This window comes from Rhinatrema bivittatum, chromosome 11 (genome assembly GCF_901001135.1).
Source record: "Rhinatrema bivittatum chromosome 11, aRhiBiv1.1, whole genome shotgun sequence".
NCBI classification, from domain to species: domain Eukaryota; kingdom Metazoa; phylum Chordata; class Amphibia; order Gymnophiona; family Rhinatrematidae; genus Rhinatrema; species Rhinatrema bivittatum.
Window position 1 is genome coordinate 2,487,087 of NC_042625.1, and position 27,552 is coordinate 2,514,638.

Genomic DNA, 27,552 nt, shown 5'->3' on the forward strand with positions numbered 1-27,552 from the left:
TCTTGAGGGATCCTGCAGTTTTTGGGTCTCAAGAGGTCCGTGGTGGAAGAAAACATCAGATGAGGTGGATGATCCTGATCAGGTACAGGGAGGACCGGTGGATACGGGCAGGGACCCCGTTAGCACACTGGCGGATCCAATGCAGGATCCAGACAAGGATCCTGTTACTGCGTTGGAGGATCCAATATAGGACCTGGACGAGGTCCCATCGCGGATGGTGACGATCCCCAGGTGGTCCGCCTGTTCCGCAGGGATGAGTTGGGCTTGCTAATTCCCCAGGTTCTGGAGGAGCTGGGAATTAAGGTCCCTCAGGAAAATTTGGTTTATGAGGGTGTAAACCCAATCCTGGAGGGATTATAGGGGCTTCCTAAAGTTTTTCTATTGCCTAAGATGGTGAAGAAGTTGGTGAATCGGTAGTGGGAATCTCCTGAGGCTTGAAGGTAGTCAGGGCTATGGCTAAATTATATCCCTTTCTGGGAATAGATGGAGTCGTGGAAGATCCCAAGGTGGATGCTGTAGTTTTCGCTGTTACCAAGATGATGACCATCCCGGTGGGCAGGTGCTGCTGCTTTGAAGGATATCCAAAATCGAAAACTGGAAATCCTCCTTAAGAAATTGTCATCTAACTCAAACTAGAAATCGAGCGATTTCAATTGCTGGCCCAAAGCTTTGGAACTCAATGCCAGAGAATCTGCGAACAATACCAGACAAAAGCAAGTTTGCTTACCGTAAACGGTGTTTTCGTAGATAGAATGAATTAGCCATGCTGTCTGGGAGCGTCGTGACCTGAAGTAGGCGGAGCTTCCTCAGTGAGTCACAGAGCTTTGACTCTGTGCAGCTGTGTGGTGATCTTCCCGCGCGTTCCCTCTTCTCAATTTCTTTGTAGCCAAGCGAGAGGTAGTATAAAAAAAAAGTGTCCCTTTGTGGGACTGTCTAGGGAGGAGGGAGGGATCGCATGGCTCATTCATCCTGCTATCTACGGAATCACCGTTTACGGTAAGCAATCTTGCTTTTTCCCGTCGATAGCAGGGCTGAATTAGCCATGCTGTCTGGGAGGCCCAAGCTCCCGGGTTGTGTCCATTTTGTATGTCTTTGAAGGCTAGGACAGCAACCCATTGAGAAGTAGACAGTCTCATCTGTTTTGAAGAGTCGACAAGACTGCTGTGCCCAGCGCTGCATCAGAAGTCGCTTGCTGTTGTAGACAATAGTGGGACGTGAAGGTATGGATGGACAACCAAGTTGCCACTTTGCAGATATCCAGTAATGGAACCTTGTTAAGGTGGGCAACTGATGCTGCGGTGGTGCGTATTTGGTGCGCCTGAGGCTTGTTGGGAAGTTTGATTGATCGTTTGTTGTAACAAAATAGAAGGCACTGTGATAACCAGCTGGCGATGGTTCTCTTAGAGACTGGTTCTCCAGGATCATTTGGATTAAAGGAAACGAAGAGCTGAGAAGGTCTCATAGTGGATTGAATCCTTTGTTTATAGTAAGCCAGAGCCCGTTTACAGTCCAGTGAGTGTAGAAGTTTCTCACGATCATTGTAGTGTGTCTTTGGCATGAAAATTGGTAGAGTGATGGTTTGATTGATGTGGATAGGGGAGACCACCTTAGGAAGGAAGGTGGGGTGAGGCCGAAGGGTAACTTTGTCATGGTAGAATTCCAAATAAGGAGAGTAGTGAACTAAGGCCTGTAACTCACTGTCTCGACTGGCTGATGTGATGGCCACCAGGAATACTGTTTTCTATGTTAGGTATTTTATGTGACTGGTGTCTAATGGTTCGAAGGGGGGTAGCATCAGCTGCTCCAAGACTATGTTCAGGTCCCAAGGTACAGGAGGCTTTGTCACAGGTGGCCGGAGGCGGAGCATGCCCTTCATGAACCTGAAGATCAAAGGATGGTTTGAGATTGGAAGGCCATAATGAGAGTTATGAAAAGCTGCAATAGCACTGATATGTACTCAAACTGATGTGGTAGCCAAATCTGCTTGGTAAAGTGTATGAAAATACTCCAGTAGCTGATTGGTGGTGGATGAGAAGGGATCCAGGTTTGGGGGTTTACACCAAGTCTGATAGAGGTGCCATTTGCCTGCATACTTTCGCCTGGTGAAAGGCTTTCTGGATACAATGAGGATGTCTTCTACTTGTGAAGGGAGGCCCAGGTGGTTCAAGACTTGCCGTTCAATCTCCACGCCGTGAGATGTAGGGATTGATTCATTGGATGCAGTAGGGAGCCTCCTTCCTGAGTTAGCAGCCGCAGATGGTCCTCCAGCGGCACTGGTGGACGTATGGAAAATTCATGATATATGCATACCACGGTTGTCTTGACCATGCCGGAGCTATGAGGATCATGTCTGCTATGTCCTGAATGCATTTTTTAATTGTTCTTGAATGGAATGAGAGGGTAGGCATACAGTAAGCCCGTTGTCCACAGGATGAGGAAGGCATCCGAGGCGGATCGGAGTTTGCTGGGGTACATTGAGCAAAAAATCCGTGTTTGACAGTTTGTTTCCATGGTGAAGAGGTCGATTGTTGGGAAGCCCCACTGATGGAAAATGGTGAAGGCAACCTTTGGATTTAAAGTCCATTCATGTGGGTGAAAAACTCTGCTTAGGCGGTCTGCCGTTACGTTGTCCAGACCTGGAAGGTAAGTGGCCTGGAGGGATACCTGGGCTGCATTCGCCCATTGGAGTATTTGAATCGCTTCACAACACAGGGTCCATGAACTGGACCCTCCTTCTTTATGTAGAACATGGCTACCTGGTTGTCTGTGTACACCATTAAACTTTTCCCTTGGATCAGAAAAGAGAAGGTTTGAAGTGCTTTCAAGATTGCCCTTAGCTCTAGGAGATTGATTTGGTACGTGGATTCTTGAGGAGACCAAAGTCCCTGAGTTTTTATTTCTCCGAGATGGGCACCCCAACCTTTCCTGGAAGCATCTGTTGTGAGGGTCAGCTGATGAGGTAGTAACCTGAAGGACTCTCCTACGGATAGGTTGTTGGGAGAGAGCCACCACTGAATGTCTGCTTTCATTTGTGTGGTGAGCTGAACTTTGGAGTTTAGTGGCTGTAGGAATTGCGACCATTGAGTTTTTAGGCCCTATTGTAAATAACGCATGTGGAATCTCATGTGGAGTTCTACATGGATGGCTGCTGCCATGTGTCCTAGAATTTGAAGAACCTACCTTTCTACCATAAATTCATGGCTCTCTCATAACCGATTAAAATTAAACTCTTCAAAAACAGAAATCATACATCTATCCTCCATCACAGATTCTTCAATAGGTCCACCATCACAGCTGATAATAAACAATACCTCTATACCCATAACACGCCATGCCACTAACCTAGGAATAATTATTAACTCAGATCTTTCCATGAAACAACAAATTTCTTCACTTACCAAAAAATCCTTCTATAAACTACAACTTTTAAAACATCTTCGACCATTACTTTTCTATCGTGATTACAGAACCATTCTCCAATCCCTAGTCTTCTCTGGACTAGACTATTGTAACGCACTATACCTGGGACTACCAGATTCCTCATTACACCCCCTTCAACTGATTCAAAATAGTGCAGCCCGAATATTAACCAGGACCCCCTTACACAACCATATCACTCCAATTCTTCAATCACTACATTGGCTCCCAGTAAAGTTTAGGATACAATTTAAAATTCTGTCTATTATTCATGGCCTGATTCATAACCCAACTTCCACCTGGCTTTGTTCTTTACTGCGGATTTACAAACCTACCCGTCATCTACGTTCACTTACCCAAAATCTCCTAGATATCCCATCTCCTAAACAAGCGAGGCTAGATGTCACCCGAAAACGAGCTTTCTCGGTAGCCGGACCCATTTTGTGGAACTCCCTCCCCAACCCTCTTCGTTCAATTTCAAATTCTTCTCATTTCAAAAAATCACTCAAAACCCACCTGTTTCAACTAGCATTTAAAGCATTTACTCAAGACCAAACATAAAGTCTCTTTCCACCCTCCCTTCCTCCACCCTCCGCCCTCCCTTTCTTCCCTATTTTCCCTTATTTTTCTTCCCTTCCCTTATTTTTACTTTTTGTACCTTTCCTCTCTTCCCCCCCCCCCCGGTCCCATTACAATAGCAGGTCCACGGCAACAATTATTTTTTATTTACTTTAGTAAATATTTGATTTATTTCTAGCTAGAATTTTGCTCCAGCTATTAATTAATTTTATGTATTTTTTAACTTTTGTTTATTTCTTATCATCTCGTTATGATTTTTATTTCTATTTTTCTATTTTTATTTTTTATTCTATGTAAACCACTTTGACAAAACCGATTTTATAAAGTGGTATATAAATACTCTTAAATAAATAAAATAAATAAATAAACCTGGCATGCAGATGCTTGATTTTGGTTGAATAAGCTCTGCGCTAAACCCGAAAGCGTGTGCATTCTGTCTTGGAAAAAGTAAACTCTCTCTTGCACAGTGTTGATGAGAGCTCCTATGAATTGAAGAATTTGCATAGGTTGAAGGCGTGATTTCTCGTAGTTGATGAGAAACCCCAGTGTCTGGAGACAGTTGATCGTGCATAGCGTATCTGGATCCGATGCTACTAACAGCCAATTGTCTAGATAAGGTAAATATTTGGATCGGTAATTGCGTGAGATGAGCCACCACCACTGCTAAGCGTGAATAAGAACATAAGAACATGCCATACTGGGTCAGACCAAGGGTCCATCAAGCTCAGCATTCTGTTTCCAACAGTGGCCAATCCAGGCCATAAGAACCTGGCAAGTACCCAAAAACTAAGTCTATTCCATGTTACCATTGCTAGTAACAGCAGTGGCTATTTTCCAAGTCAACCCAATTAATAGCAGGTAATGGACTTCTCCTCCAAGAACTTATCCAATCCCTTTTTAAACACAGCTATACTAACTGCACTAACCACATCCTCTGGCAACAAATTCCAGAGTTTAATTATGCGTTGAGTAAAAAATAACTTTCAACGATTAGTTTTAAATGTGCCACATGCTAACTTCATGGAGTGCCCCCTAGTCTTTCTATTATCTACCCGTTCTAGTCCTCTCATGATTTTAAACACCTCTATCATATCCCCCCTCAGCCGTCTCTTCTCCAAGCTGAAAAGTCCTAACCTCTTTAGTCTTTCCTCATAGGGGAGCTGTTCCATTCCCCTTATCATCCTTACTCATTCCTTACTCATCAATCATTCCTTACTCATTAACCAGTTAGCCTCCATAGGTATCTCAGGCACAGCACTATCTTGGTTCATATCATTTCTCAGCAATAGAGGATACAAGGTCAAGACACAGAACAAAGAATCCTCTCAACACCCGTCGTCAGTAGGAGTCCCACAGGGGTCCTCCCTGTCTCCTACTTTATTTAACATTTACCTTATACCGTTATGCCAACTTCTCACCGACCTCAACCTCAAACACTTCCTTTACGCGGACGATATTCAGGTCCTGATACCCATTAAGGATTCCTTCGCAAAAACTCTGGCTTACTGGGATACATGCCTTCAAAAAATTAAACTCCTCCTCACCAGCCTAAACCTGGTATTAAATTCCGGCAAAACCGAACTCCTGCTCATCGCCTCAGAAAACAGCACCATCACCTCTGCACAACAAGCCACGCCAACAATCACATTACCTGCTATTAATTGAGAGACCTAGGAGTCCTAATTGATAATCGCCTGAATTTCAAAGCCACTATTAACAAAACCACCAAAGACTGTTTCTACCAACTACAAGTGCTGAAAAGAATTAGACCTCTTTTCCATGCCCAAGATTTCAGAACCATTCTACAAGCTATCATTTTTTCAAAATTAGACTATTGTAACACCATCCTACTTGGCCTTCCCGCTTCATACACCAAACCGCTTCAGATGGTGCAAAATGCAGCTGCACGAATTCTGACAAATACCAGGAGAAGGGACCACATAACCCCCATTCTAAAGAGCCTCCATTGGCTACCTATACACTTTAGAATAATATACAAGGCCATTCTTACTACATACAAAAACATCCACCAACTGGCTCCCATTGACCTACAGATCCCTCTCTGACTACACAATTCGTCAAGACTGACAAGAGATGCATACAAGGGATTGCTACAGGTACCACCGTCCAAATCTACCAGACACTGCACACTAAGAGACCGGGCTTTCTCTACAGCCATTCCACCGTTATGGAACTCCATCCCCTCAAATCTCAGAACAGAACCATGCATCTCAACCTTCAAAAAAAGACTAAAGACCTGGATATTCATACAAGCTTTCCCGGACGCCAATTGATCTAACACCTCCAAGCTACCCCTAATCTCCAACTACACCATGGTTAACTAATCTCCAACTACACCATGGTTAACCATATCTTCTATCGTTTACCTGTGTGAATTAATAACCTGTCCTTTCTCTTCCTTCTCAGCCAAGTTCTTATCACCCTGTTATATGTAACTGCCGTTTCAGCACCATTGTTATAGTTATGTTTACTATGCACCCCTGTTTTATGTGAACCAGCATGATGTGACTGCTGTCTCGAATGCCGGTATATAAAAAAAAAAAATCTGAAATAAATAAATAAATAAATCATTTTGTTGCCCTTCTCTGTACCTTCTCCATCGCAATTATATCTTTTTTGAGATGCGGCGACCAGAATTGTACACAGTATTCAAGGTGCGGTCTCACCATGGAGCGATACAGAGGCATTATGACATTTTCCGTTTTATTCACTATTCCCTTTCTAATAATTCCCAACATTCTGTTTGCTTTTTTAACTGCTGCAGCACACTGAACCGACGATTTCAATGTGTTATCCACTATGACGCCTAGATCTCTTTCTTGGGTTGTAGCACCTAATATGGAACCTAACATTGTGTAACTATAGCATGGGTTATTTTTCCCTATATGCATCACTTTGCACTTATCCACATTAAATTTCATCTGCCATTTTGATGCCCGATTTTCCAGTCTCACAAGGTCTTCCTGCAATTTATCACAATCTGTTTGTGATTTAACTACTCTGAACAATTTTGTATCATCTGCAAATTTGATTATCTCACTCATCGTATTTCTTTCCAGATCATTTATAAATATATTGAAAAGTAAGGGTCCCAATACAGATCCCTGCGGCACTCCACTGCCCACTCCATTCCACTGAGAAAATTGTCCATTTAATCCTACTCTCTGTTTCCTGTCTTTTAGCCAGTTTGCAATCCACGAAAGGACATTGCCACTTATCCCTTGACTTTTTACTTTTCCTAGAAGCCTCTCATGAGGAACTTTCCACTTTTTTCCTGGCACTGAAGTCAGGCTAACTGGTCTGTAGTTTCCCGGATCGCCCCTGGAGACCTTTTTAAATATTGGGGTTACATTAGCTATCCTCCAGTCTTCAGGTACAAAAGAAAATTATTCCTTACCTGCTAATTTTCGTTCCTGTAATACCATGGATCATTCCAGACGGTGGGTTATGTTCCATGTCCAGCAGATGGAGTCAGAACACAAAATTCCCAGGGGGGGAACCATATAACCACGCCTCCCCTGTAACAGCTCTCAGTAACTAGACTAACAAAGCCCAAAAGAGAGAGACTAAAAAACAGAGGGATCAAGTAATAAAAGAAGGAATTGAAATAACCGCTGTCCAAATAAACAGCAACTAAATTCTGAACAGTGAACTTGCGAACAGCAGTGCGTGAACAAAAAAGACGTGCAGTATTCGAAATACAGAGTAAAAGATTGTTAAGACAGGTAGGCAGGGATGTCCCACAAGCAAACCCCCAAACCAAGGGAGGGTGTCTGGAATGATCCATGGTATTACAGGAATGAAAATTAGCAGGTAAGGAATAATTTTCTTTTCCCTGTACATACCAGGATCATTCCAGACGGTGGGATGTACCAAAGCTTTCCCATCACGGGTGGGACGCAGACAGCCCTGCTCGTATTACCTTGTCTCCAAGCTGACTGCCCGACGGAGCACCGACGTCCAGGCGATAATGTCTCGCAAAAGTATGGATCGACTTCCAGGTGGCCGCCCTACAAATCTCCTGAGTGGAGATGGAGGAGCTCTCCGCCCAAGATGTTGCCTGGGCTCGAAGAGAATGAGCCTTGACAACCAGCGGAGGGGACTTACCTACGCCAAGGTACGCCGCTATGATCGCTCCCTTCAACCACCGCGCTATAGATTGTTTGGAGGCCTTGCAACCCTTCCGGGGTCCGGACCAGGGGATAAACAGATGATCGGAGAGCCGAAAATCATTAGTCACCTCCAGATAGCGTATCAGAGACCGCCGTACATCCAGTCTACGCAGGTCTCCAGACTCAGAAGAGGAAAAAGATGGTAATTCCACCGATTGGTTGAGGTGGAATGCCGAAACCACTTTAGAGAGAAAAGAAGAAACCGTCCTCAGCGAAACCCCTTCAGGCGTGAAACGAAGGTATGGTTCACGGCAGGATAGGGCCTGCAGCTCGGAAATACGTCTTGCTGAACTGATTGCCACGAGAAAAATGGTCTTGAGAAGCTGGTCTTGAGAAGATGGTAGCTGAGCTTAGAGGTTCGAACGGCGAACCACAGAGGACTCGGAGCACCAGATTCAGATTCCACGATGGACAAGGTGGGCAAATCGGAGGCTTCAAGTGTTTCACTCCTTTAAGGAAACGGGAGACGTCCGGATGTGAGGACAGAAACTCCTTATTTCCACTGCGAAGAAAAGCCCCCAAGGCCGCCACCTGAACCCGAAGAGAATTGTAAGCAAGACCCAAATCCAAACCTGCCTGCATGAAGGAAAGGACTTGTGGCACTGAGGCCTGCATGGGAAGAATGTCATTCGCTCCACACCAATCCTCAAAGACCTTCCAGACTCGAAGATAGGTAACATAGGTGGACATCTTACGTGCTTTCAGTAGCGTTGAAATAACCGGCTCCGGATAACCGCGCCTCCTCAACTGACGCCTCTCAAAAACCAGGCCGCAAGACAGAAGCGATCTGCCTCCTTGAAAAATATTGGTCCCTGGCGTAGAAGACGTGGCAGCTGACCGAGACGAAGGGGACCCTCCACCGTCAAATTGTGCAGATCCGCGAACCACGGTCGTCGTCGGGGCCACTCTGGTGCCACAAGGATCACCGGCCCTTGGTGTGTCTCTATCCTGCGGATGACCTTGCCCACGAGGGGACACGGTGGGAAAAACATATAGGAGACAGTGGCGTGGCCAGGGCAGGACCAGCGCGTCCACGCCCTCAGCGCTGCGCTCCCGCCTGCGGCTGAAGAAGCGGGCGGCCTTTGCATTTCCGGCAGTTGCCATTAGGTCTACATGCGGTGTCCCCCATCGCAGTACTATTATCTGCATTGCCTGCTGCGAGAGCTCCCACTCTCCGGGATCCAAGTTTTGTCGGCTGAGAAAGTCCGCCTGTACGTTGTCCACTCCCGCTATATGCGAGGCCGCTAGTCGTTGAAGGTGAAGCTCTGCCCACTCCATCAATTTGTCGGTTTCCAGAGAGACCCACCGACTTCTCATGCCTCCCTGGCGATTGATGTATGCCACTGTAGACGCATTGTCCGATAGCACCCTGACTGCTTGATGGCGTACTATGGGGAAGAAACCCTGTAATGCCAGACGGACCGCCCTGGTCTCCAAGCGGTTGATGGGCCACTTCGACTGTTCCTCCGTCCATCGACCCTGGATTGATTTGTCCCAACAGCCCGCTCCCCAGCCTGTGAGGCTGGCGTCCGTGGTGAAAATCACCCAATCCGGGTCCTCCAGCGACACAGCCTGAGCTAGGTGCCGCGGTTCCAGCCACCAATGGAGACTGATGAAGGTTCCTCTCGGAATCGGAAGGATTGCCTGAAAATCTCTCGACACCGGCTGCCACTGGGAGAGTAGGGATCTCTGCAGAGGCTTCAGATGCGCAAATGACCAAGGAACCAGATCGATGGTTGAGGCCATGGTCCTCAGTACCTGCAGGTAGTCCCAGGCAGTGGGCGTCTCGAGCGCCATAAATCCTTGAATCTGCTGACGCAGAGAATGAGCTCTGTCCGGATGCAGAAAAACCCTGGCATTCTTGGTGTCGAAGTGAGCTCCCAGAAAAGCCAACAACTGGGACGGACCAGGCTGCTCTTGGTGAAGTTGACAATCCATCCCAGAGATTGGAGAAGTTGTACCACTCTGTCGACTGCGAGGATACACTGCGTTCGTGACTTTGCATGGATGAGCCAATCGTCTAGGTAAGGATGCACAAGGATGCCTTCCTTGCGCAAGGTTGCCGCCACTACCACCATGATCTTCGTGAAAACCCGTGGAGCTGTGGCCAGGCCAAAGGGAAGAGCGCGAAATTGGAAGTGTTGGCCCAAGATTTTGAAGCGTAGGTAACGCTGACGAGCTTGACAAATTGGTATGTGAAGATACGCCTCCGTGAGATCCAACGAAGCCAAGAATTCTCCCGGATGAACTGCCGCTAACACTGAACGGAGTGTCTCCATGCGGAAACGAGGGACTCTGAGGGACCGGTTGACCTGCTTGAGGTCCAGGATAGGACGAAAAGTACCTTCCTTCTTGGGAACCACAAAGTAGATTGAATAATGCCCCCGGCCCAGTACGGTGGCTGGCACCGGCACTATGGCCCCCAATTGAAGGAAATGATAGAGGGTCTGCCTCACGGCTCCCTGTTTGATTAAGGACCCGCAAGGGGAAAACAGGAACTGGTCCCGAGGAGCGCAAACAAAATCCAAAGCGTAACCGCGTCTTAGAATATCCAGAACCCATTGATCCGACGTGATTTGAACCCACTCTTCGTAAGAGAGAGCAAGGCGACCCCCCAGTCGAGGGACCACCTCGCGGGTCCATCTGGCATCATTGGGTAGATTTAGCGGATGTACCAGCACCCTGCGCTGCCTTACCCTGGCGGCGCCCACGAAAGGGCCGGTTCCAGGAGTGCGAACGAGAAGAGGGAGCCCGAGGTGGCTGTTGCCTCTGAGGACGCGCTCTCCGCTGGTTACGATAACGGTTTCTGGAGTAATTATATGATCTTGACGAACGGGGTCGATCTTCGGGTAACTTGTGCACCGTGTTCTCATTAAGGGACTTGATGATCTGATCCAAGTCTTCACCAAAAAGATACCTACCCTTAAAAGGAAGGGACCCCAAACGTGTCTTGGAAGAGGCATCAGCCTACCAAATGCGAAGCCAAAGGAGCCGACGCGCTGAGACTGCCGCCACCATGGTTCAGGCTAGGACCCTTAAAAAATCATATAAAGCATCCGCTCCATAGGCAACCACGGCTTCCAGTCTGTCCGCCTGGTGAGCCTCAGCGTCTGGTAAGGACTGGGAGGTGAGAAGCTGCTGCACCCACAGAAGACCCGCTCGCTGTGCTAGGGAACTGCAGATAGCCGCCCGCATCCCTAAGGCAGAGACCTCAAAGATACGCTTGAGGTAAACCTCCAGCTTCCGATCCTGCATATCCTTCAACGCCGTCCCTCCAGTGACAGGAATAGTGGTATGCTTTGTGACCGCTGATACCGCAGAATCTACGGTGGGAACCTTGAGAATTTCCAAAAAATTGGCCGGTAGAGGATACAATTTTTTCCATGGCTCAACCGACCCTAAGGTTGGCCTCCGGGGAATCCCATTCCCGAGTGATCAACTGCAAGATCTTGTGATGAGTGGGAAAAGACTTGGCTAGAGGCCGCAGTCCTGCTAGGAGGGGGTCCCCCTTCTTGAGAGCCGGGTCAGGCCCCACCGGTTCCGGAGGTGGATCAATATCCATTTCCTGGAGGATGTAGGGAATGAGGTCATCTAACTCCGCCGCTTGGAAGATGCGGAGGACCCTAGGGTCGTCGCCCTCCACCTGGGCCGCCAAGGTGGGGTCGTCCACGTCAGGGTCCTGGGATTGTCCTTCCCCTGACGAAGTCTCCCGAAGGTCGTGTCTCTGCTCTGAAGAAAAGCCCTGTGCATCAGGACTATGAATTCAGGGGAAAAGGCCTGGCATCCTGAGGGGTCACCCTCCGGGGGGATTGCCCCTCTGCCTATCAGGATTAGACTCGGAGTAAGGGTCTAAAACGGGCCTAGAAGTGGGGAACGGATTATCCGTGTCCTCCTCAGAAAGCGCGGCATCAGAATCTTGCAACAAAATGGCCGCCGTTCCCGCATTGAGAGGGAACGGGGCCTGGCGCTTCCTTCCCACGCGGTCTGCAGCTCGAACGTCCTTGTTAGTAGCTGGCGCACATTCTCCCTCGGGGAAACAGCCTGAGCACAGACCCTCTTCAGAAAATAATCCGGCCCTGTCGGAGCCCTCACAAGGCGCCGCGGACTGCATCGCCGCAGGGAGAGAGGGGAGGGGGGGAGGCTCTACAGGTGGCTTGCACCTAAAATGAGCGCCGACCCGGCAACGGACGCTTGCCGCGGTCCCCCACCGACCTGAAGAAGAACTGACGGGGAATTACCCTCCCAACAGCAGGCGGCCCCGGGGAATGGTGCTTCGCGGGGCCGCAGGTCGGGACGTCGTTCGCTCCCCAAAAGGGAGGGGAGAAAACCTGGGTCAGGAGGGAGAGGCCGGCGCTACCGACTTTCACCTCAGAGAGCCGACCGGAGTCCAAAAAATTGCAGTCTTCTGCTGAAAAAGAAGATGAAACAAAATATACACTTACCCCAACTGAGCCCTCAGTGAGGAAAATGAGAAAAGAAAGAAAGAAAACAGGCAACAGCCTGTCAGCAAGTCACCAGGCTAGAGAGCGATGAGCCAGCACCAGCAGAGAGCTCTCCCCCTGCTGTAAGAGGAGCCTTAGCAAAGTGACCTAAACTGTAAATTTAAAACTTTCTTTCTTTTTTTTTTTTTTTTTTTAAACTTGATCCCCCTGAGGAGGTAGCCCTAAGCTAACAAGCTGGGGACCACAAGTCCCCTGCTCACATCTGCTGGAGTCAGAACGTTACTAAGAGCTGTTACAGGGGAGGCGTGGTTATATGGTTCCTCCCCTGGGAATTTTGTGTTCTGACTCCATCTGCTGGACATGGAACATAACCCACCATCTGGAATGATCCTGGTATGTACAGGGAATGGATGATTTTAATGATAGGTTACAAATTTTTACTAATAGGTCTGAAATTTCATTTTTTAGTTCCTTCAGAACTCTGGGGTGTATTCCATCCGGTCCAAGTGATTTACTACTTTTCAGTTTGTCAATTAGGTCTACCACATCCTCTAGGTTCACCGTGATTTGATTCAGTCCATCTGAATCATTACCCATGAAAACCTTCTCCGGTATGGGTTCCTCCCCAACATCCTCTTCAGTAAACACTGAAGCAAAGAAATCATTTAATCTTTCCGCGATGGCCTTATCTTCTCTAAGTGCCCCTTTAACCCTTTGATCATCTAACGGTCCGACTGACTCCCTCACAGGTTTTCTGCTTTGGATATATTTAAAAAGATTTTTACTGTGAGTTTTTGCCTCTATGGCCAACTTCTTTTCAAATTCTCTCTTAGCCTGTCTTATCAATGTCTTACATTTAACTTGCCTATTTTCTTCTGTTGGATCCTTCTTCCAATTTTTGAATGAAGATCTTTTGGCTAAAATAGCTTCTTTCACCTCCCCTTTTAATCATGCCAGTAATCGTTTTGCCTTCTTTCCACCTTTCTTAATGTGTGGAATACATCTGGACTGTGCTTCTAGAATGGTATTTTTTAACAATGACCACGCCTCTTGCACATTTTTTACTTTTGTAGCTGCTCCTTTCAGTTTTTTTCTAACAATTTTTCTCATTTTCTCAAAGTTTCCCTTTTGAAAGTTTAGCATGAGAGCTGTGGATTTGCATACTGTTCCTCTTCCAGTCATTAATTCAAATTTGATCATATTATGATCACTATTGCCAAGCGGCCCCACCACCGTTACCTCTCTCACCAAGTCCTGTGCTCCACTGAGAATTAGATCTAAAATTGCTCCCTCTCTTTTGTCGGTTCCTGAACCAATTGCTCCATAAAGCTATCATTTATTCCATCCAGGAATGTTATCTCTCTAGCGTGTCCCGATGATACATTTACCCAGTCAATATTGGGGTAATTGAAGTCTCCCATTATTACCGCACTACCAATTTGGTTAGCTTCCCTAATTTCTCTTAGCATTTCACTGTCCGTCTCACTATCTTGACCAGGTGGACGGTAGTATACTACTATCACTATAGTCTTCCCCGACACACAAGGGATTTCTACCCATAAAGATTCAATTTTGCATTTAGTCTTATGCAGGATGTTTGTCCTGTTGGACTCTATGCCATCCCGGACATAAAGCGCCACACCGCCTCCCGGGTGCTCCTCTCTGTCATTGCGATATAATTTGTACCCCGGTATAGCACTGTCCTATTGGTTATCCTCCTTCCACCATGTCTCTGAGATGCCAATTAAGTCTATGTCATCATTCACTGCTATACATTCTAATTCTCCCATCTTACTTCTTAGACTTCTGGCATTAGCATACAAACATTTCAAAGTTTGCTTTTTGTTTGTATTTTCATTCTGCTTTTTATTTGATAGGGATAAGTTAGAATTTTTTAGCTCAGGTGAGTTTTTACTTACAGGCACTTGGACTGCTTTTCTTATTATTGGAACCTCACTGTTGGGATGCCCTAATTCTAATGCATCATTAGTATCCTTTGAAGATACCTCTCTCCGAACCATGTGCTGCTGAGCGACTGTTGGCTTTCCCCTTTGTTCTAATTTAAAAGCTGCTCTATCTCCTTTTTAAAGGTTAGCACCAGCAGTCTGGTTCCACCCTGGTTAAGATGGAGCCCATCCTTTCGGAAGAGCCTCCCCCTTCCCCAAAAGGTTCCCCAGTTCCTAACCCTTGGGGCTGAGAACAGGCCAAAGGGCAGAACCTTGTACTGGTAGTGCATCTTCTGAACTTGAAAACAGAGGTAGCGCCACGAAGATGGGTGCATGGGAATATTGGAGTATGCATCCTTCAGATCTAAGGAACATAGCCAATCGTTGGGTTGTAACAGCGGTAAGATGCTCTTGAGCGAAGTCATCTTGAACTTCTCCTTCTGAATGTGTTTGTTGAGGTTGTGCAAATCCAGAATGGGACGCAGACCTACCGACTTCTTCGGGATAAGGAAGTATGGGAATAGAATCCCTGATTTTGTTGTTGAAGAGGGATTGATTGGATAGATTTCTGAATCTGCAGATTTACCACTTCTGCATTGAGGGATGATGAGTGGGAAGATGTACCCATAGAGGAGGTTGTGGGGAAGAGATGGAAGGGTTTGGAAGTTCAGGCGATAACCTTCCTTGATTATGCTGAATACCCATTGATCTGTGGTGATGGATTCCCTTCTGCTGAGAAAAAAGCACAGAGGTCCTCCTATAAATGTTGGTGTTGGTGGCTCTCTGGCTATTAAAAAGCAGGTGGTTGCTTTTGTGGTGGTGCAGTGGATGGTTTGGGCTGCCGTTGTTGATGAGGCCTGCCCCTTGGTTGATGATGTTGTGAGAAATGCCTTGCTGTGATCTGTAAGAAATATATGGTCTGGAGTATAGTCATTGGTAGGACCTCCTACGATAGGAAGGATAGAATTTCTGATGAGTTTTGTGTGTATCAGAGGGGGTGGTGAGAGAAAGTACCATTGTGTTCTGTTTCTTTAGGCAGGACACAGTTTCCCAAACTTTTCACCAAAAAAGTTATCCCCCACTCATGGGATGTCTGCCAACTTGTCGTGAATGTCGTCACGGATCGCACTTGCTTTTAGCCAAGCTAATCCCCTGGCTGCTATAGCCGTTGCTGAAGCTCTTGCTGAATATTCAAACCCTTCATAGATTGAACGAAGTAAGTGCCATTGACCTTCTTCAATGTTGAGGAAGGGCTATCTTCAGCTAGGCAGATAGGGCGATAGGGCGAAGTCTTTGAAGACACTCATATAAGTACTGTGTCATATAAAATTGGTGATGTTGAATCCTTGAAGACAACATGGTGGAGTGGTAAACCCGTTGACCAAAATCGTCAAAACATTTATTTTCACGGCTGGGGGGAGCATTTGCGTGCAGCTTGGAGTGCTTCGCTTTTGTTAACGCCTCCACAACTATGGAGTTATGGGGGGAGTTGAGAGGCTTCATAGACTGTAGAGTTCCGCATTCTGTACTTTAAATCTGTCTTCCTAGATGCAGCTGTTGTGGAAAAAGGGGTTTCCCACATTTTATGAAGAACACTATCCAGGACCGCATGAGGGGGTAAGGCTGTCTGTTCTGGAGGCATCTCGAATATTTTAAGAATTCCCATCATCTCAGCCCTGGGATCCGGGATTTTACCCGTTTCCACTTGTAGCACAGTTCCTACTTTCTCTATAAATTTAGGGTATGTCAGGTCTTCTGGAGGTGAATAAGACTCTGGTAACCCCTCCAGCGGGTCAGAGGAATGCCTGTGGAGAAATTTAGTGAGGATGAAGACAATTGTAAGTCCGGACTATGTGGGGGAACCGGTACTGGTATATCAGCTCGATCAGACGGTTCAGGAGCAGGTGATGATGGTAGAGAATGATCTGGAGACCCTATCGGTGGAACCGTTTTTGCCTGTTCAAGATCTTCAAAGAAGGAAATTAACACTTGGGAAATTTTAATCATGGCTGTAGATGCCAAAGTTCCTGGTTGTGGTGGTAAGGGAACCAGCCTTGGAGGCGGTCTCATAGAAACATAGATATGTCTGCAGAAGAAGACCAAACGGCCCATCCAGTCTGCCCAGCAAGCTTCCACACTTATTTTTTTCTTATACTTATCTGTTACTCTGACAGCTGAGGTCAGGGCCCTTATTGGTAACTTTTTGGTTCTAATTTCCTTCCACCCCCGCCATTGATGTAGAGAGCAGTGCTGGAGCTGCAAAGTAAAGTATCAAGTCTAATTGGTTAGGGGTAGTAACCGCCGCAATAAGCAAGCTACTCCCACGCTTGTTTACCCAGCCTGTGCAGTTCAGTCCTTGTTGGTTGTTGTCTGAATATAAATCCTTTATCTTCATTCCCCCTGCCTTGAAGCAGTGAGATGCACTGGATATGTATTCCAAGTGAAGTATCAGGCTTAATTGATTCGGGGTAGTAACTGCCATCACAAGCAAGCTACACCCACGCTTATTTGTTTACCCAGACTATGCAATTCAGTCAATTGTCTGAATGTAAATCCTCTATCTTCATTCCCCCCTGCCGTTGAAGCGTAGAGCTATCCTGGATATGCATTGAAAGTGAAGTATCAGGCTTATTTGGTTTGGGGTAGTAACCGCCGCAACAAGAACACGACTCCCCCGCTTTTTTTGTTGCGATCCTCCCTGTTGCTGCGCTACAGGTGGTCTCTCACCTTCCTCCGGAGGCCGCTCCAAAGCCAGGGCCTCGCCTGTGTTCCATCCGGGACTTGCTCCAGGGCCTGAGAGGCCTAGCTGTGCCTGTGGCTTGCAAGCCAGCATTTGGACTTCCTGTTTGGCGACGCCCTTCTCCTAGGGGCCGGCCCGCAGCTCTCCTCCTTATTTATAGGGCCAGCGGTGGGCGGTCCTGGCAAGCTCCTCCCAGGGAGTTGCCTTCTACCTCCAGTATATAAGGACTTCCTTGTCATTTGCAACGGGCCTTCGATCGGGCTCTACAGTCGTCTGTAACCTTGCCGATCCAGGTCCACCGTGGTCTGCCTTGTGTTGATGGCTCCTTGTCCTGTCTCTGTCCGGATGTTTGCTTCCTGATGTTCCTGATGTCTGCCTTGATGTGTTCCTGATGTCCTGATCCAGTTCTGCTCGCTTCTGCCCTACGTCCTGTCTGGTTCCTGAGCCTTCTGTCCTGTTGGGCCCTGGAGTGGCCAACAGGAGGGATTCGTCCCACGGGCTCTTGAGCTTCCCTGCCTGCCAGCCGAAAGGGCTTCGGATGTCAGTATCCCAGCATCGGAGTTCCTGTTCGCCTGGATCTTCCGCTTTGTCTTCCCTGCACCCTCCTTTCCTCAGCATGGTCCGCGACCAGCCTTCCTGGGCTGTGTAGGGCGCGTCTGGGACGGGGTGGTCCGCGACTCAGTCCCACGGGTGGGCTGAGTAGGGCGCCCTGATGGACAGTGCCATGTTTCCTTCCAGCCTTGTCTACGATGTCTGCACCTGCCTTGTCTATGATGTCTGCTTCAGCCTTTGCCCTGATGTCTCCAACGTCTTGCTTCAGCCTGTCTTGGATGTCTGCTTCAGCCCCAGTCTGACGTCTTCAGTGTAAAGGACTTTGTCTGCCCTCGCCTCTGTCGGGCCTGCTGCCCATTGCCGTTCCCAGCGGCAGGTCCGAAAGGGCCGGGAACAGTCGGAGGACCGTTCATCAGTCAACTTCCCAGTGTTGGCTACCATGGGCGTGCAGGTCCGGCTGAGGGTCAGACTCTGTGCCTGCTTCTGTACCCACCTGGCTCACCATGCCTGCCCAGCTCACCTCCCACGGTGTGGCTGGGGCTCCTCCCTAGCTTTCGCCGTGGCCCAAGGGCTCACCACCAGCTCGAGACGACCGCGCCCGTGCGCGCTCGTAACATTTTTGTGAATGCAAATCCTTTTTTCCACATTTCCTCTTGCCGTTGAAGCATAGAGCAATGTTGGAGTTGCATTAACTGTGTGTATGTTTATTGAATAAGGGTATTAATCACCAAGTAGTAGCTGTCGTTCCCGCAAGGCCCCCCTATGCCTCTTCTCTTCATTCACATCCTCTAGACTTTATAGATCCACAGTGTTAATCCCACGCCCCTTTGAAATCCTTCACAGTTTTGGTTACCAGGCATCCACCACTCTCTCCGTGAAGAAATATTTCCTGACATTGGTTTTGAGTCTTCCTCCCTGGAGTTTGAAATCATGACCCCTGGTTTTGCTGATTTTTTTCCAATGGAAAAGGTTTGTCATTGACTTTGGATTATTAAACCTTTCAAGTAAGAACATAAGAAATTGCCATGCTGGGTCAGACCAAGGGTCCATCAAGCCCAGCATCCTGTTTCCAACAGAGGCCAAACTAGGCCACAAGAACCTGGCAATTACCCAAACACTAAGAAGATCCCATGCCACTGATGCAATTAATAGCAGTGGCTATTCCCTAAGTAAATTTGATTAATGGCCATTAATGGCCTTCTCCTCCAAGAACTTATCCAAACCTTTTTTGAACCCAGCTACACTAACTGCACTAATCACATCCTCTGGCAACAAATTCCAGAGCTTTATTGTGCGTTGAGTGAAAAAGAATTTTCTCCGATTAGTCTTAAATGTGCTACTTGCTAACTTCATGGAATGCCCCCTAGTCCTTCTATTATTCAAAAGTGTAAATAACCAATTCACATCTACTCGTTCAAGACCTCTCATGATCTTAAAGACCTCTATCATATCCCCCCTCAGCCGTCTCTTCTCCAAGCTGAACAGCCCCAACCTCTTCAGCCTTTCCTCATAAGGGAGCTGTTCCATCCCCTTTATCATTTTGGTTACCCTTCTCTGTTTCTTCTCCATCGCAAATATATATTTTTTGAGATGCGGCGACCAGAATTGTACACAGTATTCGAGGTGCGGTCTCACCATGGAGCGATATTTTTTAATTTATAATTTATTTATATTCCACTTTTCACACTTTTTTCAGCGCTTCAAAGTGGATTACATTCAGGTACTGTAGGTATTATATAGAGTCATTATGACATTTATCCGTTTTATTAACCATTCCCTTCCTAATAATTCCTAACATTCTGAAAGTCTGTATCATATCACCCCTGCTCCTCCTTTCCTCCACGGTGTACATATTTAGATTCTTCAATCTCTCCTCATAAGTCATTTGATGAAGACCATCCACCTCGCAGGTATTGCAGGCAATAATATGTCTTGAGGCATTGTTCGCTTGAGTTGAGGCGAAGGTGGAATGACCGGTGATGGTTTGAATCTTTTTGCTAGGGGTACCTTGATATGATACCTTTTTGCTAGGGGTACCTTGATATGATACAGACTTTCAGATTGATATGATACAGACTTTCAGATACTTCAAAGGTTTTAATGATCCAAAGACAACGACAAACCTTTTCCATAGGAAAAAAATCAGCAGAACCAGGGGTCACGATTTGAAGCTCCAGGGAGGAAGATTCAGAACCAAAGTCAGGAAGTATTTCTTCACGGAGAGGGTGGTGGATGCCTGGAATGTCCTTCCAGAGGAAGTGGTGAAGACCAGAACTGTGAAGGACTTCAAAGGGGCATCAGATAAACACTGTGGAAGTCAAGAGGCCGTCAATGAAGAGAGGGTGGCTCGCCAGAATGACGGCTACTGCCTGGAGATAATACCCTTATTCAATAAACATACACATGGTTACTGTGACTCCAACATCGCTCTAAGCTTCAACGGCAAGAGGAAATGTGGAAAAAAGGATTTGCACTCACAAAGCGGGGAGTAGCTGGCTTGTTACGGCGGTTACTACCCCAAACCAAATAAGTCTGATACTTCACTTTCAATGCATATCCAGCACAGCTCTCTGCTTCAACGGAAGGGGAGAAGAAAAACTGATACTTCACGCATATCCAGCATAGCTCTCTGCTTCAATGGCAGGGGAGAAGAAAAACTGATACTTCACGCGTATCCAGCATAGCTCTCTGCTTCAACGGCAGGGGAGAAGAAAAACTGATACTTCACGCATATCCAGCATAGCTCTCTGCTTCAACGGCAGGGGAGAAGAAAAACAACCAATAAGGGCTGAATAACATAGTCTGGGTAAAACAAATAAGCATGGGTGTAGCTTGCTTATTGCGGTGGTTACTACCCCTAACTAATCAAGCTTGATATTTCACTTGGATGCAGCTCCATCACTGCTCGCTACATCAATGGTGGGGGTGGAAGGGAAATAGAACCAAAGAGCTAAGAGAAACAGATAAGTATGAGAAAAAAAAATGTGTGAAGCTTGCTGGGCAGACTGGATGGGCCGTTTGGTCTTCTTCTGCTGTCATTTCTATGTTTCTATGTTTCTAGAGAAGGGGATAGCCTTTTGGTGCGAGACACCGAAGACAGGCCTGAATAGGAATCTTCACTGATTGATGTGTGTTTCGAGGACTGAGATTCTGGGTCAGAAAGGATTTCAATGTCAATGTCCAGACTGTCAGGAGGACATTTTGGTGTTCCATGGGTGTGCTTATCTTCTGAGATCTTTTTTCAGGCAAGGTGGTTGCACCTGAGCTGAGATATGCTTCGAATGCGTCGTAGTGTGAGTTGGACACTTATGGTACTTCGTAGACTTAGAACGCTTTCATGCGAGTGTCCGGATGGCGTCGAGTGCTGCGTGCGTCGATTTTCTTTTATGCTTCATGTGCATCGAGTCTTTTGGCGCCGGAGAGTGTGGTCGACCGGGAACAAGGCCCTGTGACCCGATCGTCTCACCTACGACTCCTTTCTTCCGCAGTACCTCTGCCGGAGCCCCGACTTTCTTTGGCGGCTCAAAGGGTCTGTTGGACCTGAGCCCAGTACTCGGAGCAGCGCGGCTCCTCTCCGTCGGCCCTCTTCGTGAATGTCTTACCCCTCTTCACCAGTCCCGGCGATGAGTGCAAGGAGGCTGGTAGGGCATAAGAGCCTGTCCGAAATCTTTCCATTTTCTCAGCTTGCTGGCGCTGGGCCCTTGGTGACATCTGACCACAGACTCTACACGAGACTTGGTCGTGGTCAGGACCTAAACAGATGTAGCAATAATTATGTCCATCAGAGATAGACAATTTTGCCACACTGACAATATTTTAATCCAGATGGCTTCGGAGCCATCTGGGATCGAAAAATATTCGCAAAAAGAGCAAAACCCCCCCCCCCAAAAAAAAAACCATCGCAAAAAAGATTTCCTGATGGAAAAAATCTACTGAGGAAGAAAACCCCGTGTGCGAATTGGCTCGCGGAAAAAAAGAAACTGAGAAGAGCGAATCGCGCGGGAAGATCACCGCACAGCTACACAGAGTCAAAGCTCTGTGACTCACTGAGGAAACTCCGCCTACTTCGGGTTGCGATGCTCCCAGACAGCATGGCTAATTCAGCCCTGCTATCGATGGGAAATAAGAAATTTAAGAAAGAACTGAAATCATGGCTATTCACTATTGCTTATGGTTTGGCCGAGTCAGCCAATTCACCTTGTCTCAGATATCCAAAATTTTTTCACCTTGACTCAGATATCCAAAATTTGCCAAAAACTATACTCCCTTTTCTCTGGCCGCAATGACATATGTTTCCTCTTATGTGTCTGCCTATGTAGTACACCCTTAGTTTAGTATGTTTACCTTGTTCATCTGTGTGCATGCCTATCTTTGTAACTAAGAAAATGCCATACTGGGTCAGACCAAGGGTCCATCAAGCCCAGCATCCTGTTTCCAACAGTGGCCAATCCAGGCCATAAGAACCTGGCAAGTACCCAAAAACTAAGTCTATTCCATGTTACCATTGCTAATGGCAGTGGCTATTCTCTAAGTGAACTTAATAGCAGGTAATGGACTTCTCCTATAAGAACATAAGAAAATGCCAACCCTGTACACTGTTGTGAACTAGTGTTTTCGCATGGAACAACGGTATATAAAACACTCAATAAATAATAAATAAATTGGGGGAAATCAAGTTACCATCCTTTCCAAATTTGTCTGCGGAGGCTCCTATGGCAAGAGAGCATCACTTGTTAGATGTGCGCAGAATTCTTTTGCGATATCTTAAGGTGACAAATGACTTTCGGAGATCTTATCATCTGTACTATGCAGTGGCGCTAAGAAGGGGAATAAGGCTTCCAAGGGAACTATTGCATGATTGTTGAAAGAGATGATAGCTTCTGCTTACATCTGCAAGGGCCGGTCGGTTGAGAGCACAGGCAACCTTCTGGGCAGATAGTCAACTGCTTTCTCCGCAGGAGATTTGTCATGCGGTGATGTGGTCTTTTCTTCACACTTTTACCAAACATTACTGCTTGGATGTGCGGGCGCAAGGGAGATGTCTTTTGGGCAAAGTATGTTGCGTGCGGGTCTTTCACGTTTCTGCCTAGAATAGAGGGGTAAAAAAGTGGGGTACATCCCACTTGTCTGGACTAATCTGGGGTATGAACAGGAAAGGAAAATTGGTTCTTACCTGATAATTTTCGTTCCTGAAGTACCATGGATCAGTCCAGAGATCCGTCCCTATCTTTTGAAAGATTTCCTCGCTTCTGGATGTTGCTGAGCTGATGTGCGTTATATGCAGAATAATGAGAAGTGTACATAGTTTGAGATGTTCATTCTGTTAGGTTAAAAGGGCCTAGTTTTCAGGGGGCTCCAACTTTTAAGCATCTGTTCGCCCCAGATTTATTGGGGTTTCTTAAGGTCAATACTGAGGGACTATAGGTTGGCATTCTCGGTTATGTAGCAGTTCCTCAAAGTTTTGTTCTCTGCCTCCATCTGCTGGTAGGGATGCATAAACCCACTTGTCCATGATACTTCGGAACAAAAATTAGCAGATAAGAACCAATTTTCCTTTATAGCATGATGTTATAGCAAGATTCAGGAAATTTGCCTAGAAACCCACAGAGACAGAGACTTTATAAGTTTAGCGATATGCTGCTGCCTTAGTTATTCAAAATCTGCAATAGGTAGTGGAGGAATAAGATCTCTCTTCAGTGTGGATTTTCTGATGGACGGCTAAGGAACCGAAAACAGTCAAATCCGTTAACTCCTCCAACCACGGCTCACTGGCACATAGGAATACTCCACATTCTTCTGCGTGTGTTACACACCTCCCGGATTTGACTGTTTTCGGTTCCTTAGCCTTTAAAGTTAACTTGGGAATCGGTGTGGTTGTCTTGATTAGAACAGCTGAAAGGTGAAACGAAACAGACGTAATGACGTATAAAAGTTGGGAGATGCTTTTATACGGTGGTGATTTGGTACAAGTACAAATTGAAGAACTGTGGTTGCTCCGTATACATACCTGAAAATTTTGAAATCAGGGGTTGAGAAGGAACATACATGTTATTACTGATAATGAAGAAATGTGAAAACGTTTGATATAAATATTCGGGAACATCAATATTGTGGCATTAGGCTCCCCTGAAGAAGCTTGTGGGGCGAAACATGTTGGGAGTATTATGAGGGAGGATTAGAAGAAAAGAATCTGAAATAGCATTTAAGAGAATATTGATTAAAAGAATGTCTAAAAAATTTTAATGTGTATGAATGGTGGTTTTATATGTATTGTATGTTAAAAATATTGTTCCTGAATTATTTATGTGTGCTCTTGATAAAAGAAAAAGTTTTTGTCAATATATGAATGCTTTTGTCTCTGAATAAAGAATTGTGGAATATTTAAAACAATTTTTTTGAATAATCTCATATGTCACTAAAGTATATTGGATGGATAATCATATTGCATTAGATTTAATCCTGGCAGAAAAAGTGGGTATTTTCCAAGTACTAAATGATGAACTCTGTGCCCAGTGTTGCAAATAAACTGATTAGGCTAATAGTATGTATGTATGTATGGATGGTGGGAACAGATTAAGGCATGGGGAAAAAAAATACTGATTTATGTTTGCAATAGCCTTGCTATTATACTTGGAATTATTTTGAGTTAGTTAGCTTGCAGAAGTATATTGCACTGCGATAGAAAGTAATAAAGCATAGGAATCACTGATATTAGTGTAATTATTTAATATAAGGCCTATAAATTCTGAGAATAAATATGCCATTTTTCTTAGATTGCTTGCAACAAAAAATAAGTCATGATCAGATATACTGGAGAGCAGTTACTCAGAAGGCTAACTGTGCAGATATCAAAGGAAAACAGGACAGTAGCCATTTGGCCACACACAACTGCTTGCTGATGTGATAAGAACAGACAGCTGGGGTCCCAAGAACACTTGGGAGTAGCCCAGAGAAGAAACTAGAGCAAAGGTCAGAAGAATTAACTTAAAAAGAGCAACATAAGACAAGCTGTTTGAAATCAGAGAAAGAACAGCTCAGAAGAATAGCGTTGGACATTAACAGTGGTTAACAAAGTGCCTGATGAGCTGCTGCTGGTTTCCTGGTGTGCTATGTTCCCGGATCTCCAAAAATATATCACACTGGGAACTGTGAGGGTAAGTATTTTTGTATATATATTCTTTAATGCAAATTCTAATCTTGTATGCTTTTATTGCTTATTCTCAGACTTATAAGTAAAACTTCTATACTTATAAATAAGTGTGTTGTGTAATCTATGACAAAATAATCACCAATTTTCCTACCCACTACCATAGAGAGACTGCCTTACCTGAATTATCTGTACCTTACTGGCCAGCGTTCTGCAAGGCCATAGGAAGCAAGATCATGGGGGAGAGGAAAGGGGAGTACTCTGGCTCTTTCTCAAGGTCTTCAGGCACAACTATTTGAGATTTTCCTCTCACACTCACTGAACTTAGCTCAAGTACTGGCTCACTCTCCTGTGGCAGGGAATGAGTGTCTCAATATTACTCTAAATCAGGTGTAAGAAGGGTACCCTCCCTCTTGGGCTCCACTGGGTCCAAAGAGAAAGAAAGTTAGGCTTAAGCTATGAACTTAAATCTCCTGTGAGGCAGCATATTGTACTGCTGCTGAATTACCTGCTTTCTAAAATGGGCTGCAGGCAGGTCTGATTAATGAGAATATGAGAAACTTCCACCATCTTTTTCCTGGCATGGGAGAGTCTCCGCCACAAGTCAGTCTGTAAACTGGAAAAGAAGAAGAAAAAATGCCCGCATTAGCCTCAATATGAAATCTATGCTGGAGACAGATGGCGCAGTGGATTAGCACGCTAGTATTTTGCCTCTGCAAACCTGGGTTCAAATCCTGGACTGCATGGGTTCCCAGGTAGTTTAAATGTGGTGATATCAGCAGTCTGAAATGATCATTTTCACAACAGCCCTACACAGGCTGTAGTGCAGTGCAGAGGCAGTGCAGGAAGTGTAGGGGTGCCCGAGGTGCACTGGAAGGTATTCACATAGCTTCTTATTTTTGTGGGGATCCCAAAGAGGGTTGTTATAAACTACATGAATCCATAATAACTCAGTGTTTAAATCCAAGCAGTTTTTGTGCAGATTACATTGCTATCAGAATGCATCAACAATCTGTCCTTCCATACCTGCTGTCCTCAAACCTCCGCTTCTTAACCACTGATTCCAGCTCTGGGATCACTAGCTCATAAAATGAAGCCAGTCTGTAAAGACAGAAAGACAGACTGGAGACACAGAGGACGATATAAAAGCTCATTAAAAAATTGGGCTCATTACTGCGTTTCAGTGTGGAAATGTCAGGTTCAGGTGCGACCCTCTGTTTCACACTTTCTACACCCATAAAGCTCACATGCATCCCAGGGACAGGGGTGGGAGGCAAAGAAAGGGGACTGGAGTTGGAATTTAACAGAGTTTCTACAATATTTCTACATTCAGAAACACAGTTGTGCAGGCATGTATTCTGCCCCTTGTCAATTACTATAATTCCATCTATATAGGTCTCCCTGCGAAGACACTGAAACCACTACAGTTATTATTGAATGCTTCAGCTCGACTGATTTCTGGTAAAGGAAAATTGTTTTTTACCTGCAAATTTTTGTTCCTGTAGTACCACGGATCAGTTCAGATTCCTGGGTTTTGCCTCCCTTCCAGCAGATGGAGACAGAGAAAGTTTTGCAGGCACTGCCTCTTAACCCGGTGTGCTACCTGCATCTCCTCAGTATTAATCAGTACCCAAGCTGAAAATACTTAACAAAACTAATTTCTAACCAATTAACTACACTACATCCCCTGGAATGTGCAGAGGACAAGGAAAATATACTATTCAAATTATATCCTTTTGTAAAAGGACCAATGGGAAACCTGTGCCATTCTTCAGAATTAAGCAAGAAATACTAAAGACAGATTGAGCGGACTCTACACAAACTTCTTCACCACCGAGTGGGACTCTGGACTGATCCGCTTGATAGGAAAATATAGCGCTTTGTCGTAGACGATTCTGCAGATGGCCCAGTCTCAGGGGACCGTTCACTGTTAGATTGATCAGATCCGCAAACAAAGGCTGCCATGGGCATTCGAGAACTACGAGAATCACCTTTCCTTGGGGGACCTCTATCCTTCTTAGGACCTTGCTAACCAACGGCCAGGGAGGGAATATGTAAAAGAGAACATCCTGCAGCCAAGGTATCTCTAACGCATCGACCCCTTCCGCTCTGCGCTCTCTCCTGCGACTGAAGAAACGCAGCGCCTTGATGTTCCTTGGGGTCGTCATTAGCTCCATGAGGCACGTCCCACCTACGAGAGATGAGGGTCAATGCTTCCTCCAAAAGCTCCCATTCGCCTGGATCTAATTGTTGACGGCTGAGAAAATCCACTTGCATGTTGTCGGTCCCCACTATGTGCGACGCCATTATCAAGGCCAGATACTGTTCCACCCAGTACATCAGCAGCTCCTCTTCCAGAGCGACCACTAGCCTCTGGGTGCCTCCCTGGTGGTTGATGTAAGCCACCGTCGTCGCATTGTCTGATAGAACACGGACTGCAAAGTTCCGTAGAAGGGGTAGAAAGGCCTCACAAGCTAGCTGCACCGCTCTGGTCTCCAAGCGACTGATGGACCAGGTCACTTCCTCTGCTGACCAC

The 27,552-nt window shown here is 46.1% G+C and overlaps 1 protein-coding gene across 6 annotated transcripts in view; it reads right to left on the reverse strand.

Moving 5' to 3' along the window:
• ASCC2 (activating signal cointegrator 1 complex subunit 2) overlaps positions 1–27,552 on the reverse strand; it is a 164,474-nt gene that overhangs the window by 59,181 nt on the left and 77,741 nt on the right. For all 6 annotated transcript variants that reach the window (XM_029619475.1, XM_029619479.1, XM_029619474.1 and 3 more), the window contains 2 exons: positions 26,043–26,117; positions 25,525–25,632 (listed from right to left, as the gene is read on the reverse strand). In XM_029619475.1, the coding sequence (XP_029475335.1) occupies positions 25,525–25,632; positions 26,043–26,117 (183 nt within the window). The remainder of the gene's footprint in view (positions 1–25,524; positions 25,633–26,042; positions 26,118–27,552) is intronic.